At 36.9% G+C, this 18,520-nt stretch overlaps 1 protein-coding gene across 26 annotated transcripts in view; it reads left to right on the forward strand.

Annotated features, from left to right (window-relative positions):
• The window catches only part of CADPS2 (calcium dependent secretion activator 2), a 495,227-nt gene extending 477,012 nt beyond the window's left edge, over nt 1-18,215 (forward strand). For all 26 annotated transcript variants that reach the window (XM_049714516.1, XM_049714526.1, XM_049714529.1 and 23 more), the window contains 2 exons: nt 11,647-11,751; nt 17,255-18,215. In XM_049714516.1, coding sequence (XP_049570473.1) covers nt 11,647-11,751; nt 17,255-17,428 — 279 coding nt within the window. In that variant the 3' untranslated portion in view covers nt 17,429-18,215. The remainder of the gene's footprint in view (nt 1-11,646; nt 11,752-17,254) is intronic.
• The last annotated feature ends 305 nt before the right edge of the window (nt 18,216-18,520 follow it).

The following is an 18,520-nucleotide window of genomic DNA, read 5'->3' on the forward strand; positions in this document are numbered from 1 at the left end:
TAAATTATTATCAAAGGATTAGGGAGATGTAGCCTTGCAGCTCTGACATTTCTGATTACTTGTCTATGCCCGAACACTAATTAGCTGTGACTAATTAAGAAAAATGTTCCTGCCATAGAAAACCATTTAAAAGAACTGAGAAGTAGAAAAGCAATTCAAAAGCTGAGCAGTGCTCAGATTTGCTGATGCTCTTTAGATTTCCACCAGAGCCTTAACTCACCTTTAATTGTGCTCAGAATTTTAAAAAAACAAAAAACAAAAAAAAAAACCTCACATGTGAACTGATCTGAGGTTTTTGTTTGAATAGAAAAAAAAAAAAATTGTGGTTGATCACCTAAAATCCCTTAGCAATGGTAAAACTCTCTCTGACGAATGGAAAATGTCAAAACTTGCATTTCGATCGAGAAATTTTTCTTCACACCGAACGCATAAGTACGCATTTGCTTTCATTCACCCAAGCCGGTAACAGTGACTTAATAGTCATGGAAGAAATTAGAATATTCTCCCTCCTGATTTTATCAAAGATAGTTGAAATAATTACAGGCAACATGTTGAGCATTTCAAAAGTTATTTAGTATTGATTTCATGCTGCCTTCACATGTAATATGGTCTGAAAACTCTGACTTCTCTACACAGAGCCTGGCTTTTCCTCGGTGGTTTGCATGCTTGCACTGCATCTGGCAACCATTGACTTATTAATGAAAATACCCAGGGCTTCCCTGGTGGCGCAGTGGTTGAGAGTCCGCCTGCCGATGCAGGAGACGTGGGTTCGTGCCCCGGTCTGGGAAGCACGGAGCAGAGCGGAGCGGCTGGGCCCGTGAGCCATGGCCGCTGAGCCTGCACATCCGGAGCCTGTGCTCCGCAACGGGAGAGGCCACAACAGTGAGAGACCCACGTACCGCAGAAAAAACAAAAAAAGAAAACACCCAGGACTCCCCTGAGACCAGCATCTCTTTCAGTTGACCAGTGTGATGTTTTCATAGAAATGATAGCTACCGTTCTTCTCTTCAAACCTAACTTCATTAGCAAATGACACATGGCTTTAAAGCCGTTTTCTGTGGTAGCCTTTTGAACTCCTCCGTCAGACACTCCCTCTGCAAGCTTTCCATGCAGCCCCATCTACATGGTCAGTGCCATTCACAAGTGGGCACAGCAGTGGCAGCCAGATTGCCACTATTGACTACGTCCAACTGCAAAAAAAAAAAAAAAAATCCGTGTAAGGAAACGGCTATTGTAGTAAATCAGCATCATTGTGGCAAAAACATGTGTTTATTGAATGCATTGAAAGGAAACTCTATAAAAGAACAATTTTCACAGGTACTTATAAATACCTAAACTTCAGAGAGCTCGCAGTTTCTTGATCTCAGCCCAGTCCTAATTAAGAGACCATCTAGATTTTGCTCTCTTCATATGGGCAAGATGTTTTGTTTGAAATAAAGCAAGCTCTAACCCCTACATCACCAAAATTCTTCATGCTGTTTTTTAAACCCATTTCCCTTTTTCCTCTCAGTGGAGAACAAAAAGCAGGTAGCCAGCATCTCTAGGGAATAATCCTTCCTATATATAAAGACTATTATTAAGGCACCTGTCATACTTGTCTACTCCAGGATAAATAATCCCTATTTGCTAAACTTCTCTTCATAGGCCCCTTTTCTAGCCCTTTAATCATCTTTGTGGCTGTCCTTTGAAACTTCTCAAAATGTTCTCGGTCATGCTTAGGGTTTAGAGTCAGGAATAGGACGCAGTATTTGAATGTGGCTGAACAATATTTTTTTCAAGGCATATTCCTAGTTATGCATTCTCATGGATAACTTTCCCATACTTTTGCTCTACTGATCCTTATAAATTTGGTCCCATATACTCCCCATATTTCTTGTTGACTTTCCTCTTACTGCCTATGTTATACAGTTAAAAATGTATATGTTTATAGATGTAGGATGGTCATTCATGTGACGTTTTGGATGCATAAGATCTAGAAAACAAATCCAATTCATCCTTCAAGTAGGAAGTGCAAGGGATGGTGGTGAATGTTGGGATTAAAAGGTTAGGCATTGGGACTTCCCTGATGGTCCAGTGGTTAAGACTCTGCACTTCCACTGCAGGGGGCACTGGTTCAACCCCTGGTTGGGAAACTAAGATCCCACATGCTGTGCTGCCAAAAAAAGAAAAAAAAAACGTTAGGCATTTGTTTCCTCCCACATAGTTGGGTATCTCTGTCACAATGACTCGGTAGGATTCTAATTAAAATAGGAAATCAAAACCCCTCTTATTATTTATTCATACAACCAGTATTTATTTTCTAGAGGCCACACACTGCTAGAGGCTGAGAATGCAATGTTAGATAAGATACACCAAGTTCCTGCCCTAAGGAAGCTTACATTCTTACAGCCAAGTGGGTCTTCTGAAAAAGTTGTTAATTTCTACATTAAAATGTTTCATATTTTCGTCTATTGAATAGACATTCATAGATTTTTTCCGAATGGATGTACTATGGAGAATTAAAATGTAGTACCCTTTCAAAATAGATGATAGTGATTATCTAAATCTGACGTTTATTTATTTCTCTCTGTTGCAAGTGGATAGTTGGAAACTTGCCAGAACTTAGGGCCAATGCAAGGGTTGTACGTAGCTCTACTGACTGCAATATCAAATGCCGTGACATTACAACAAGGGCACACTCTCCCTCTCTACCCTTCATGGATTCTTTGCTCAAAAGCCAGGCTTATACCAGCTCCCAGGAGAGCTCTCATGTCCCCTCAGACTCAAGTCAATAGTGCCACACCAATGATGTTTCTCACTTTTTTGTTAACACCTCTCACAAAACCAACAAGCATTGAAAGCACCCAGGACATGTCACTTCTTGGTGTAAATGCTCAGGCAGTGCTGCCAGCCATACACCAGATATGCCCCACAGCCTCAGATACCCCCCAGGAATAGCTACCAATACCCCTGAGCGTATGCTGGAGGGGCAGCTCACTGCGTGCGTGACAGACTCTTGAGGGCCAATCCAGGAGCTGAGCACATCAACCGCTGAGCACATAATGTTATCATATCTTTGTGTATAAGAGTATATATGTGGACACTCATATATGTACATAGACATGGGGGTTTGTTAGTTTACAGTACTTTCTCCTTTACTTAATTCATCACTTAAAACGAAATTAGACTGTCACATTTTCAGTTCTATGTTAAATGTCTTTAGCCAGATGCAGTTGTTTTCTTTTTGATGATATCTACAACTTTAGCATGCATTAAATTATTTTGCTATTAATGAAACATGTTAATTCAAGTCAACAGTTCCTCTGGCTCTGATATTCTTTTATCTTTTTTCTGTTGAAAAGCTGCCCTGCCACTATTATATACGTAACAGTTTATGTTTCCAAATATTTAAAAGCATTCAGTCCTTCAACAATTATGTAATGCATGTCATGTGCCAGACATTCTGCCAAGGGCTCAAGATATCAATAAAAAGACTTGGTTTCTGCCTTATGGATACTCACAGCCTGGTGAGGCAGACATAGGGCACATTGTGCAGTATTTTTATAGACACCTGTACAGGGTTCTAGGAGCAGGAAATACAGGAGCATCTAAGTCTACCTGGTAAGAGATAGTGTTGGCTTCGTAGCAGAAATGATAGTTGAACTGAGTCTTAAAGGTCAACGTGAATCTGGCCAATGAAACGTACATGGGAATAAAAGTCCAGACAGAGGGATTGGCATGTCCAAAAACCATAGCTACAGAGAAACCCAACATCTAGCAGATCAGCAGGTCATTCAGGTCCTGTGGGAGTGCGCCATGAGTCAGAGACTGGAAGGCAGCTATTTATCCCAGTCCCTACCACACTCTGGAAACGGGACTTTGGAATAATTGTTCCCTATTTTTTATAAGGAAACTGAAGCAGAGAGACTTGCTAACCATTAATTCTCAGACCTAGGTTTTATCTCAAACTTGTACCATTTAATAGTCTAATTTATTTTTATCCGGATCCTACATTATTGATTTAAATGCAATATCGACCAAACTTTTATATATAGTACTTAAGATGAGTCATTCAACCAGATGAACAGGTCATATGCCCAAATAAATCATTCATAGTCTATGTCTGCACCCCAAACTGGTGCACACACCATTATAACTGGGTTGACCACTGAGTTCAACCAAACCACTGATAAGTCAAAAGATTAGCCAAACCAGTATGCGTTCCATCATTTGTCAATAAGTAGGCGAGAGGGGGAACAACTGATGATCTGAAATTTTCACTTTGTAATCACTAATCTTTTTAGCACCAGGGAAAGAACCACAGAATAAATTTACAAAGGCACTTGCCTACTTGATGATAATGAATGTGAAGAATAGTATTGATTTTAATGCTCTTTGTCTAGCGTGAGAATAGGTAGGCTAGTTTAATAATATTACTTTCAGGATATTTTGGAAGAAAGGAAATTTGGGGTTAATGAAATAGTAGTGAGTGGAAAAGAGCTTTTGCAACCCCCAATTTGTGGAACTTACCCTGTTATGTAACTTATCCTATTTTATAAGTGAAGAGGATTGAATGCATCTTGGAAGTGTCTTGGTTATTATATTCTTTTTTTTTTTTTAAAAAAAAGGAATGGGGAAAAAAAAGTACTGAACTTCAAGAGCAGGAAAGGTTTTTCAGCATTCAACAAGCATTTATTAGGTACCTACTATATGCCAACCCTCCCATGTTAGTACTTTTTACATTTTCCCTTTCTTAACAGACATCATAGTGCTCATGAACTCTCCTTTGCAGACTTCCTCATAGAGATAAGAAATGAAAATCGCCCTGAATGTGAGTTTATTGAATATGGAAGGAAAAAGGCATGAATCAAGTTCTTCTCTGTTCTGTATTTTTAAAAACGATGAAGAAAACTGCACATATAGATCGAGTCCCCTCGTGAATGTACTAAGGATCTTCTTTCCGCATTGCTTTGTTTTGTTGCAGTGAAAAAAAAATTCTTCCCAGGATTCCTAAGCATTAGGGTATATGGCACTGTAAAACAACTTAAGAAGTAAACACGTGGGAAATGCATAGCACAAGGACCATTTGGTTGGTTACCCTAACAGAGTATGGCTCTTCCAAAAATTTATTACATTATGTAATTACATTATCAGGTGTACAAATATCTTTGGAAATGCAGATTACAGTAACTTGCAAGAAAATGTGATGGACTTCTTTGAAACAACAAGCATCTCCTGTATTACTTCACAGTCCTGGGTTATGATAACTATCAGGGACCACCAGGAATGGTAGAGTTGTTTTCTTAGTTGTTTGCTGCAAGCATCAAACTACTCTTAAAAAATCAGAGACTTCACTGATGGAACAGACTGTTTCATAGAAGGAAATGGAATAACCTAGTAGTCATGAGCACGGACTCTGGAGCATAGATATAAGAAGAATCTTAACCTTGCCACTTACATAAACTTACATAAGTAAATTGCTTAATCTAAACTCAGTTTTCTACCTACGTGAGCTCAGTTTCCCTGCAAAATAGGAATAATAACCACTTCGTCAAGGTTGTTTTAAGAATCAAATGAAAACTGATGCACTTGAACTTCCCATGGAAGATTTTTTAAAAACATCAGATACCTTTATAATCAGAGTATTATTATTATATAATATATTGTATATAACATTATTTGTTATTATAAAATCATAATAAGAATACTTCACAGTTCTTAATAGATTTCATTTATTCCTCATTGTACTTTATTGTTTCATTTTTATAATATGTCTGTACTTCATTAAAAGGCCAAATGAAACTTCTGGAATCCTAGACTTGCATATTTGGATGAACAAAGCTATATTTAAGTAGCATTAAAAAAAAAAACAATTTGGCTTTTCCCTTCTTTGAGGAGAATCACAAGCTATATTGCTTCTAATCATGCCCCTTCCTTTGACAGTCAAATCTAATCTCATAGTATTTCTGGAGAGCATAAAAATCTTATTTTAAAGCTAGTTCATATAATCTGTCCGTCATATCACAGATGAGAAAACTGAGGCATAGAGAAAGCAAGCGACAGACTCAGTCAAGCAAATAGTCGCATCACAGGGGCCGGCACTGCGGCCCCTGCAGCTTCTGTGTTGATGTTCTTCTCTGGTGCGTTCACGGCCAGCCCTCAGCCTCCATGTCCAGATGCGAGTCTCTGTTTCCCTCCTCCTGAGCGCCTCCGGGGCTAGCTGGTTGATAGATGTAGGTTGGGTTGAACACTTCCTGTATTCTTAACCTAATAGACTGGTTTCAGTTTTCCTTAAATATAGCCTTTAATCCTATTCCAAGCCAACACAAAATTCACACTTAAAACTTTCAAAATGCTTGTGGTTTGTTTTTTTTTTGTGGTACGCGGGCCTCTCACCGTTGTGGCCTCTCCCGTTGCGGAGCACAGGCTCCGGACGCGCAGGCTCAGCGGCCATGGCTCACGGGCCCAGCCGCTCCACAACATGTGGGATCTTCCCGGACCGGGGCACGAACCTGTGTCTCCTGCATCTGCAGGCGGACTCTCAACCACTGTGCCACCAGGGAAGCCCTAAATGCTTGTGTTTTGAGGGTCTGTTTTGTGGAACCAAATATAATCATTTTGAGTGGGTTAGCTTGAAAAGAGGGTGGAAATGTTGGTATTATTATATCAAATGTACCGTTAATATAGATCTGCATTTTAGTGCCTAGAAATGGGAAGTGACCACGAATTTAGTTATATTAAACAGATGTACAATTGACAAAAGGAACACTCCATGTATAGAGAAACATTTCTATTTACTTTTTAATGTACTGGTGAAACTGTAGGGCATTAACATTTCTAAATAATTTGTTGCCCTCTGAAGCCACGAAGTGATCCTAAAGGGTGCTTTATATTTTTCAAGCTTTTCAAAACCATTATTCTTTTATCCAATTCAACTTAACATTTGAAAGGCACATATTTCCTAAGATGAGATTTTCTAGATGGTATGTCATTTCAACACGCTGACTTGACTCTGGTAAAACTATCAGCTTCTCTTGAAATAAATGAAGAAATGCACACATACGGTGGAAATGTAGCCATTTCATATCTGGGGGCACTAAAAAGTGTTGGGTTTGTTTTGTTGTTGTTGTTGTTGTTGTTGTTGTTCACCTATTGAGACGAGCCTAGCTGGAGAAGAATGAAAATACATCAGCTAGTTGTACCAAGTTCATAATCAATAAAAAGCTAAACACTTAAGCAGAAAATATATCACAGATTTGTTCCCCAGCAAAGCAACTATTTTTACCCTGCCATCATCCTCAGAAGCCACATTCTGACAGAAATCATTTGCTTGAAGCAGCCGCAATATATGAACCCTATGTGGTCCTGTGACTCAGATTTAGGAATATTAGCCCCAGAAGGTCTGAAGACATTGTGCATTAGTATGTATTGAGACCTCATTCCAGGTGGCAAGCAGCTGGACTTTTTAAAAAATAAAACTTCCAAAATAAAGGCGAAGCGCCTGTTTCCAGGCAGTAAGTGTTATATTTAATTGAATCCTCCTCAAAATGTTATAAATTAGGCAGCAAAGGGAGCCGTGCATATTTAATATATTTGTTTTGTATTTCCACTAGTCGACAGCATAATGAAATTCCTTAACTACTTCTCTTTAACTTGCATGAAGAAAGCACGGTATGTTGCTAAATCTCTTTTCACCAGCACTGCCGAGAAACAACTTTAATCCTTGTTAGAAAATTGCCGAGTCTGGGACTGACAAAGAGCTCATGCTTGTTCCATTGTTAGTGCTCCCCGGCCCCAAGAGCAGAGCCCTTTACAGCTGCGTGGATCCCGCCCGGCTCAGCTGCACTATTTAGGAGAGGAGGTTTGTCAATTTCTATTGACAATGGAGAGAGTTTTTCAGGGCCTGTAGCAGTGCTGACACAGTTGGGGATCAATGCCAGCCATTCAGAATGCACCCTCTTTCATTGCTTTCGTTTGTTAATTCAAGACTAAAGGTCCACTGAGGGGGTTCAGGGTGTTTAAGAAAGCTGATGAACTGTTTAAAAAAGCTGATGAACTGCAAGCGTTTATAGCCCTGGTGTGGCAATTTCCATAGTCAGTGGCAACTCCTGGCACTGAGGGAGCTGTGTCCTTGTTGACCCTCTTGTTATTAAAAATGCACAAGTGCTGCGCTTCTCAATATTTCAACACTCTTTCATTGTCAATACCACCTTCTGAGCCCTTCAGCTTGTTGCTTGCTCTAAAGATCTTCTTAGATTGGGTTTGAAAACTTCACCTTAAACACTAGATTAGACTGATGTTCTGTTTTCCGTGCTCCTGTTGATTTGTTGAACCTTCCCAGGGCTGGAAAGCAAGTAGCAGCTTGATGGGGAGACGGGCTGCTAATATGATTTACCAGTCTACAGTCATGCACAATAAGTGTGAATAAATACAGGGGTCTCACAGAGTCAACCCTAGCCTTTCCTTTTCTTTTCTTTTTGCTTTAAAAGAGATATCTCAAGAAAATGAAGTGAGTAAGGCATGCCCTTACAGGAGTTGAATGAACCACAAAAAAGAAAAAAAAAAAAAAACACATATATTTTGTTAAAGTGGTAGGCTGCTGGCATGGATTGATGGAGAAAAAAAGCGTAGAATATACACTAACTGCTTTATTCTTAAGTAGACCAAGCAGGGAATAAAGCAGTAATGCCATACCCACGACTTGAGTGCAAGCTCCAGTGCCCCTTCGTTGTCATCCCCTGAAAGGAAAAGTGAATAGTCAAACAAGTTGCTTTATAAAATTAACTTTTCCAAAATGCAAGCACATTTTCTAACAGTCACACTTCAGTGCACATTCACCCCTTTCAAATTTTTTTTTCTTTGCTTTGGAGGGTGGTTTGGTTTGGTTTGGTGGGGTGGGGGGAATGATGCTAACTTACCTTTGACATTTTTCTCAAGATGAAAAAAATGGAATCTATGGTCCTCCACCCAGAAGAAGGACATAACCATTCCAACACCAGAAATAGGAAAATGCTAGTGATTTCTGTTTTGTGGTTTTGTCTGTTTGGGTGTGTGTGTGTGTGTGTGTGTGTGTGTGTGTGTGTGTGTGTGTGTGTGTGTGTGTGTGTGTGTGTGTGTGTGTGTGTGTGCGCGCGCGTGTGTGTGTGTGTGTGTCACCATATATAAGAAAGAAGCAGTCCTAATAAGGTTTTTTGTTTGTTAGCTTATTCTTCATAGCAACGTAAACTCTAAGCTAAGCTATTGATTTTTCTTCATCATCTGCTTGATTTAGCTGAAATTCTTCAAAATGCTTTGACTTTGGAACCAAGAAATATGCATGATTAGCAGATGGAATAATTTTTCTTATAGAATGTTCCTTGTAGAATAATTTGTTTGCCTTTAAAGTAAGATGATGATGAAGTAGCTTAAGCACTTTATTAACATTAGTTCTTTTTCTCTGTTTTTATAGTTAACTTTAGATCATTTTATTCCCAAATTATTCTTCATTAAAATTATAATTTTGGCATTGTGTTAAAGAAGTTATATTAAAAATAAATTTCTGTGTTATGTTAGATGTCCTTTCAGTTATCGCTTAATCATAAGTACCACTCATATGTAATGGAAAAATGAAGTTAAATTAATTTTAAATTACCTAAGGATTTTTTAAGAACATAAGATGCATATGGAGTAATTTTAAGAAAGCATTTTCATTTACTTCAGATTCATGCAACTTACCATATATATAGTAACTTTACAGTCTAACAGCCCAATTAACTTGTATGTTATAAATTTTGTACAATGTATCGTATTTTGTCCCCCCAACTAAAAAAAAAAAATTATTCCTTGAAGAAGCACTATAATTTAAGAGTCATAACCATTATGACTACATTTTAGTTTTCAAGTTACTTGGAGGGTGGGCCGGGGGCGAGGGTTTTAATTCAGTATACTCATGTTCAATATCACCAATACCTATGAGTGTTTACCTGCATTAAAATAGAACTCAAGTATTGAGGCTATAACTTGAAATAAGGAAGTATAGAATTTAAATACCAGATACTAATCTATTAAGATTTAATATGTCAGCTGAAGTACTGAATTTTTTAGCAGTTTATTTTTTAAGAATTTAGGAGTATCTCATTTTATAAAACTTATTTCTGATACTTTTACATGTCCTGAAAATTAGGAAAGTAATCATTAGGAAAAAGAAAAACTGGGTACATGAATAATATTTTTTTTAAACAACCATAGCCCATCTCACATTTTAAAAACTTGAATGTTCATTCATCCATTTAATATCACAGTATTCAGTAAATCAGTTATTCATTTTCATTAGCTTATCTCATTTTATGCATGTGTGTCCAGTATGCCAACAAACTAATAGAAATAAGTCTGATGAAATGTTAAACTAATTCATTTTTATATTATGCTTAAACTACCATTCTTTATACTAAATTTTATTAGAACAATGTTAGTAAATACAAGTCCAGGTGAAGTTCAGACTTACTTGTATCACTTGAGATTTCTTTTAGAAATTTGTATTTACTGCTTTATTATGGAAGAAAAATATCTTTTAAGATTTTTTTCTGTGTTTGAATACCTAAGAACATATGCACGTACATATGTGATCTGTAGTGTCACTGTGTGTACACAAGCAAGGCACAAAATACCTTCTCTTTCAAAAACTCTTTTGTCATTTCCTAAATGCTGCGTGGACATTGATATTTCTCACAGTTATCTGAATGACTAGCATTATTTTCTTACAGTATTACCTAAACCTGGCTCTGGCGTGTAAGTACTGAATCCCTTAAAATGCCATCACTAATGGCAGATTGCCCTTTTTTGAAAATAGGAACAAAATTTCTTCTTTTACTATACTCACAGGCATTATATAGGAGCAGGAAAGTACATTAGAGAAGAATTTCCATTTTCCCACCAAGAGAGTTATAATAAACAGAGAGAAAATATGAACCCTCCAAAAACACTTGCAAAATGAAACAGATTGTTTTCTTTTATAATTTGGTCAACTGACATCTGTTTTTGTGATTCTTATAAGACACAAGAATTCCATCCTGATAATGTTCCTTCCTAAGATCTGAAATCTTTATTTTAGGTGGTTTTAGACCATCTTGGCAAATACTTAACAACCGATAGTAGATAAAGTTGTGACTGGGGATTAGAGGTTAGTAAACTGTGGATGTTTTTCACCATCCCTCCTTTAAAATGCTATTTCTAGGTATTGCCTACATGCATGATGGTAATTACTCTGATTTTTACATAACATGCAGGCTAATGGGAAATTTCCCTTTGAAAATAATTTACCTGTTTTTTTCCTGCTGCTTGGCAGTCCATTCAGTCCCATAACATGTATTTAGTACCCATTGTACCTACAAATTACAAAGCAGGCCGCTAGGCTGCAAGTGCAAAAACACTGTTTCCCATGAATATGTTACAGCTAAAAGACTGTAATGTTAATTCATGTAAAGAACAGCCTAGGTCAACTTAGCAGATTTTCTAGCAAAACATACAATTCTGTTAACAGGAAATTATAGCATTATTGACTTCAAGTGCTGATCTATGGTCATTTCAGAGTGTTTCATTACCCCCTCATTACCGAATCTGTTAAATGAATACTGCAGAGGTTGTTTTCTTTTCTGTTTTCTTCCCCCCCACCCCCATCCTTCTTTCCAGCAATGGTACAGCAGTTCCATGAAAGTCATTTGTGTGTGGTTGGCTGATAGATTAGACCTGCAGCTTCATATTTACCAACTGAAGACACTAATCAAGATTGTGAAGGTAAACAAAATGTGTTTAGATGTGTATTGCCCAGCAAGCTATAAAGAATAATGGCAAGATATTGACATATAAGAAAATCGTATTTAATATACCTGAGTGGATGTAAGTACTTTAAAAACATCACTTTCAGCAATGATGTGCTGCTGTTTATTCCATTTTCAGTTAGATTACTAAATAAACATAAATTTATTGTTTTTGTATTAATAAATTAAAAGTATTTTGTTATCAAGTAATTATATTTGAAGATAATATATACATAAAGCCCCTAGCACATTTACCTGAATCTAGTAGGTCCACAATAATTTTGTATTAATTGTCTTAGGTATAGAAATGTTTTCTCCTAATATATTTCCTTCATATTTATTAATTTATTATTAGGAGGGCTTTTGAATTATATTTGCCCCTAGGATAAGGAGAGTCTCCTTTATTTTGTTATATCCTGATATGAAAGTAAAACATTGTCACTGCCTGAATTCTTTTGGAAGCATGCCCCTTCTTATATGTAAGAGATGATCAGTATGAGTGTCCGGGACCATCCATAACCACTAACAGATGTTATATCAGTTCAATGAGGCCATTTTGACGTCTGCTTTTCAAGAGGAAATGTAATCACGTGCATGTTATATTGAGTGAGTAGGGGCTTTAAAGTAATACATTATTCAGCATGATTTCTCACACCTTATAAATTCCAGTGGAAATACAAAATTTACCACAGGTATAACTTTTTCTTAAAATTGAGACAAATTCTACATTATGGCAAAAAACATAACTCTAAGCTCTTGTGAATCAGCTGTTCCTTTAAATAAGTAACTTTTACTTCCATTCTAGTACCATTTATCAAATGGTATACATATGCCATTGATGTATTTATATATATGTGTGTGTGCCTATATATGTGTATATCTATATTTGCACGTACATATATATGTATATGTGTATATTTGTGTGTATGTGTGTATATGTACACACACACAGTGGTTCTCACAATGTCATTCCTGATATAACATTATCAGCATCACCTGGGAACTTGTTAGACATGCAAATTCTTCGGCTCCACACCAGACTCACTAAGTCAGAGTGTCTGAGAGTGGGACCTGGCCATCTGTACATGAACAAGCCCTCCAGAGGATTCTGATAGAGATAAAGTTTGAGAAGAACCACTGTATCACATCATTAAAAGTTTTATCCACATTAAAATATTTTCCACCATTCTCTTGGTTCCTGCAGTCTCATCAGAATATGAATTCTTTTGTGCCACAGACACATAGGTTATAGAAAGATCCACCAAGAGGAAAGTTCTAAAGTCAGAAATCAGCAAATCTACTGGAACATAGACCCAGACCTATAATGTCACAGTAATAGCAATCATGATTAGCCATAAATAACAAGTAAAATTGGTCACCCACTAATTTTAATACACTAAAACATTACATTTCAATTGACAGACTACCTTTGATCTAGAACACTTTTTACCAGGTGTTATTTATTTTACAAAGAAACTGAAAACACATTATGATAACGTTCATGTTTGCTTTAGTTCCTCCATGGTTTCTTCCTTGTTTCTACAAATGTCACTTGGAGAGCTTTCAACTGAAGTTTGTTTTTCATAAAAGAGAATCAGAATAATCTGTGTTTACCTTCTAAATAGGTGTACATGTTAAGATTGCAGTCTATACTGTGACTAATATTGGGATTAGCTTGTTCCCCTTAGGATCAGCCATATTTTCAAGCTAATGTCTACTGTGTTCAGGATGTCAGAAATTACATAGTCGGCTGATTGGTATTAGTTGATAGATTGGTAAGCTCTTTCTTTGTTTTTATAATAATAATCTCCATTTTTTATTAGCCCATCATCTGTTTATTTCAAAGTTATTCCTCTTCTCATATTCACAGTCATAACAGTTCAAGCACCAGTGAATATTTTAGCAGAAAAAATGATTAATAATTTTGTTAATTATAGGGTGACATTTCCATTGTATTCTAAACCAGTCAGTTTATCTTATTTTAATATAGTCTTCATGATGGCTACCAACAGTCAAGACTGATAAATATGAAATTAAATTTCATGTATATGTTTGACTTTCCATGTTTTGTTTTTCGCAAGCAGGTCCCCAAACTCAGCCGTTACTTTCTTGGGCTGATACGTTTAATCAACTCATAGGGCTTTATTTAATAACTAAAAGTGATTATTCTCACAATGAAAATAAGGATGAATTAATTCAGTGTTCTAATTGGTTTTTTTTCTACTTTGAATATAAACAGACTTTAACCAATTTCATACATAGATTCATCGCTCTTCAGAGCCTATATGGCTATGTTTATAATGTTCATTTTCCAGTGAATTTAAGCGGCTATTAAACAGCACATGTATAGAATTGTGCAGGCCCCGAGTAGGCTTTCCTTCCATCCACATCACTTAGACTGGACCTGCATGTTACAGTAGGGTAGTGCATTCTACTCAGGAGCTGAGCCGAGAGCTACTGGACTCTGGCAGCCTAGTCCTTAGAAGCATTGTCATTCTCCTGTGCCCACGGAGACCCAGATGCCATCAAGATGTATACGATAGCCAACTTTGCCCCACAAAGACACTTAGACGCCAGTTGGTTCATTGACGTTGCTCACTAAGAAGAGACAAATTGCAGTAAGATATTCACAGAAGATTTAGGACTAAGAAATTAACAAAGTTTAAACATCAGAATGCTTTATTTGGGGAAGGGAAAAATAGAATCCTCAAATAATCAAAATGGCTGATGGATTTCTGTTCTCCCTAGAGGCCATTTGACATTTAAAAGCGGTTAACATAAACGAGCTGCCTCTTTTACTAGGAGAAAAGATGACAAGTGAGCAGCACCCTGCGGCAGGCACTTGTCTTAAGTAAGAGCCAAGCAGACCTTCTTGGCAGCCACAGAGGATCTCTAAGTGTCAATAACATGTTATGAATTCTAAAAAAAGAGAAAGAGAGAGATTGCAAGGGTACCTGCCCTGCAGTGCCCCTAACTGCTTATTGCTTACTAGTAAAGTAAGGAAGCAGAGTCTTAATTTTATACAAATTAGAAAGCCTTTAGGGCTGCAAATCCACAATACAACTCTGTCCTGGCCAACTTACTGATAATTAAGCTAAGTCTAAGGAAAGTCATTCCAATAAAATAAGAAAGTGGGACTCACAAACTTGGCATATAATTCTCAGTGGAACACTAATACTTTATTTCAGATGTATTAGCTGTAGATGAATGTTTTTTGTGCTTGATATATTTTTAATCTAACTATCAGAGTGTTAGAGGCTTGAACAGAAATCTCTGTGGTAGTAATACCATGCATACTAGTTACCAGATTTTTCCAGACAAAATTTACCTTACAGAGTTACTTCATGGGTTCTGATGCAAATTACCATATGTTTTGGTGTGAAAGTATCACCTTAGTAATAATAAGCTTTAATGGTTTAGAAAGAGAATATGAGGATGGTGGGATTTATGTGTCTTAATACAAAATATTAAAATCAAATTAAAAGGACTACCCTGGTGACCCAGTGGTTAAGAATCCGCCTGCCAGTGCAGGGGACACGGGTTCGAGCCCTGGTCCGGGAAGATCCCACGTGCCGCGGAGCCACTAAGCCCGTGCGCCACAACTACCGAGCCTACGTGCCACAACTACAGAAGCCTGCGTGCCTAGAGCCCGTGCTCCACAACGAGAGAAGCCACCGCAACGAGAAGCCCGTGCACTGCAACAAAGAGTAGCCCCCGTTCACCATAACTAGAGAAAGCCCACACATAGCACCAAGACCCAACACATTATCTATAAATAAATAATCAAATTTAAATAGTTTGGGTCATTTAAGAAAAAAAACACTAAATTTTTCTTGCTGTTGAGATACTGACCTCAGATACAGTACAGTGTTCCTCACCAGTTTATTTTTTGGACATGAGGTGGACTTTATTTATGCATTTTATTTATAACAAGTGAATATCACTTCTGAAACTTGAATGGTACCGTGGGGCATAAGGCAGATGATATAAGACAGGAAGATAAAATGTGAAAACACCAGTGACACCACTACCTTGTAATGGTTCTGTTCCTTCCCAGAAGTCTGTTTGTAGACCAGGTGTGTATATCCAGGGGATTAAGATGCCATCCATCAGCACTTCCTACCTCAAGTGAATAAGCACCTTCAGCTGAGCTGTTTGAATATTATATTTTCCTTCTAATTGTGTTGAGTGAAATCAGGCATTCCTTAATGTTAATTTTCAGCTATTGGAGTTGTAATTTGGGGCCAGGAAGTACAACATTCCTTTTTTTATTTGACTTTTTTCATCTGTTAAGTGCAAACCCCCAAAAAAGTGACTGTTAGCAATCATTTAGAACAAAAAAGTGGCACATTGATATGTATTGATACTTTGGTCCAGTCAATTGACATCTGGCTGTTTAGTATTCTAAATCTAACATAGGACAGTTAAAAAAAAAAATCTTTAAAGATATTTAGCATTTTAATGGCCTTAGAAGTGCCCCTACAGAATGAGCTATCTTCATTTGTGCTTTGTTTCCCCATTGAACTAACTCTAGACTTTTTCTACAACTTTAAAAATCAATAATAAAATACCAGCCTTGTTTGTCATCAAAAACTCATGTGTGAAGAAAGTCTCACTTAGGAGAAAAGTAAAATAAGGAAAGTTTTATAGGTTACATATCTTAAGAGCCACAGAAATGAGAGTTTCGTTGTTATTCTTGTTTTTAAGAATCACTGTATAAACAGTAACATGATATTTGCACTATTTTTGACAGATAATACACCAAATAATAATTTACTGTTTCACACCAAAAAAAGTAAATATGTTTTATTAGCCCATCAATGGAAGTTTAATGCCAGAATTTAACACTTCACATTCCAAGACAATTTCAGAAGGGCAAAATTCATACAGACATTTAGGTGTACACAGAGTTTAACCAGTGTGCATATAAATAAACTTTATAATTCACAAATGCTGAAAATGCAAACTTCTTTTAGTGATAATAGGATTAATCCTCTTCCCTCCACACACCTTCCCCAAAAACCTAATGCATTTTATAAAATGTAATGTATTTTTCAATACTAAAATAAAATAAAGGCTCCTCAATTGGAAAACTAAGAATTCCTTCATATTGAAAATGTACATAAGTACATATAATTTTACCTTTGTTACAGGTTATTCAAATAGTAAATTCTGCACAATTAGTAATATTTTGGGGGGAAAAAGCTCATTTGTCATCTGAGAGTCACAACATTTTGATCTACTCAGAGTGATTCTAGTTTGAATAGCACTATCAAAAGTCTCTCATTTCATTTGCTCCCCAGAACCTACACCAACAGGATGACTGGCCTGGGCAGCTACAATCCGAATCCATTAGTGAATTGTCCAAGATCATTTCTGAAATGCCAACTGAGTATATATACATTCAGACATACACATATACATCCATCCAGACATATAATCCATAAGGGATCTAAGCAAATTCTCTCTCCTTCCTCCAGAAAACCTATAGGGACTTCCGATTGCAGGGTGTGTTGGAAGGCACCCTGAACAGTAAGACCTATGACACCCTGCACAGACGTTTAACAGTAGAGGAGGCTACAGCTTCTGTTTCGGAAGGAGGTGGACTTCAGGGCATCACGATGAAAGACAGTGACGAAGAAGAAGAAGGCTAATAAAATGCAGCTCTGCAGAAGGAAGGAGGGCCTTGACATTGTTTATTTTGTACCTGTCCTTGTAATTACATTGATAGTTTGGACCAAATATAAATGCTTATATTTCACTCTACATTTTAAAAAGTTAACCTGAAGCAGAGTTAAAAGAGAAAATGCCAAGTATTTTTTTGAAGAAGATCAGCCTTTTTTGTGTAGCTTGATCTAAAATGATGACCTTTGGCTCTGTGATTGGAACATGAACCTTTTTTTTTTTAAAAGAAGATTCGACTTTTTTTCCTGTAGTTACATCAAAGTCATGTCGCTTGTATGAAGTGAAATATGTATTTCTCATGATACATTGTGAGAATAAGCCACTTCTCATCATTGCGCCAGCTCTATTGTACGTACCCTTGTTAAAATGGTGTGCACTTGACAGTTTATCATTTACGTGCAAGGTTTGTTTCCTAGTTAATTTATCATTGTTGTGATGTGTGTTAAAACTTTAACCTTGGTTCTTAGTACTCTGAATTGGTCTTCCTGGGCTTAAAGGATCGCCAAACCCAAATATAAGCTAGATTATCCAATGGGCTTGTGTCTTGTTCCATTCTGAACATTTTTTCCTTCAAGTATAAAAATCCCAAAGTGTGGGGTAGTAAGTGTGCTGTCGTCAGCACACCATATTCTCCTACTACTAAGTGTAACAGCTTGCAGGCAATAAAAGTCCACTTGGTCCTAACCACTTATGTATTTATTAGACTTGTATAAATTAAATACAGTAAAATATGTTTGCAGTATTATAACCATCTCAGCAATTTGGCTCTGTGTTTTTATTGTGTTTATTTACAATCAAATGAGTAAAAGGTATTAACACTGCTTTCCATCTAGTAGGCACTCACACTTGTTAAAAGAACTGGTTAAATATGAGAGCATATTTCCATAGCAAAGCTGATGTTGACTACATACTCATAGATTGTGTATTACTAGTTAACATTAGCAATTAGTTAATAATGAGTAATACTAGAAATGCTAGTAATGTTAACTAGCAATTGACATATTAACAGTTTTTCTTCCCCCAAAGTATTTTCTGGCTACAATTTTAAATTGTAATTTATC

Source organism: Orcinus orca, chromosome 9, assembly GCF_937001465.1.
Source record: "Orcinus orca chromosome 9, mOrcOrc1.1, whole genome shotgun sequence".
NCBI lineage: Eukaryota > Metazoa > Chordata > Mammalia > Artiodactyla > Delphinidae > Orcinus > Orcinus orca.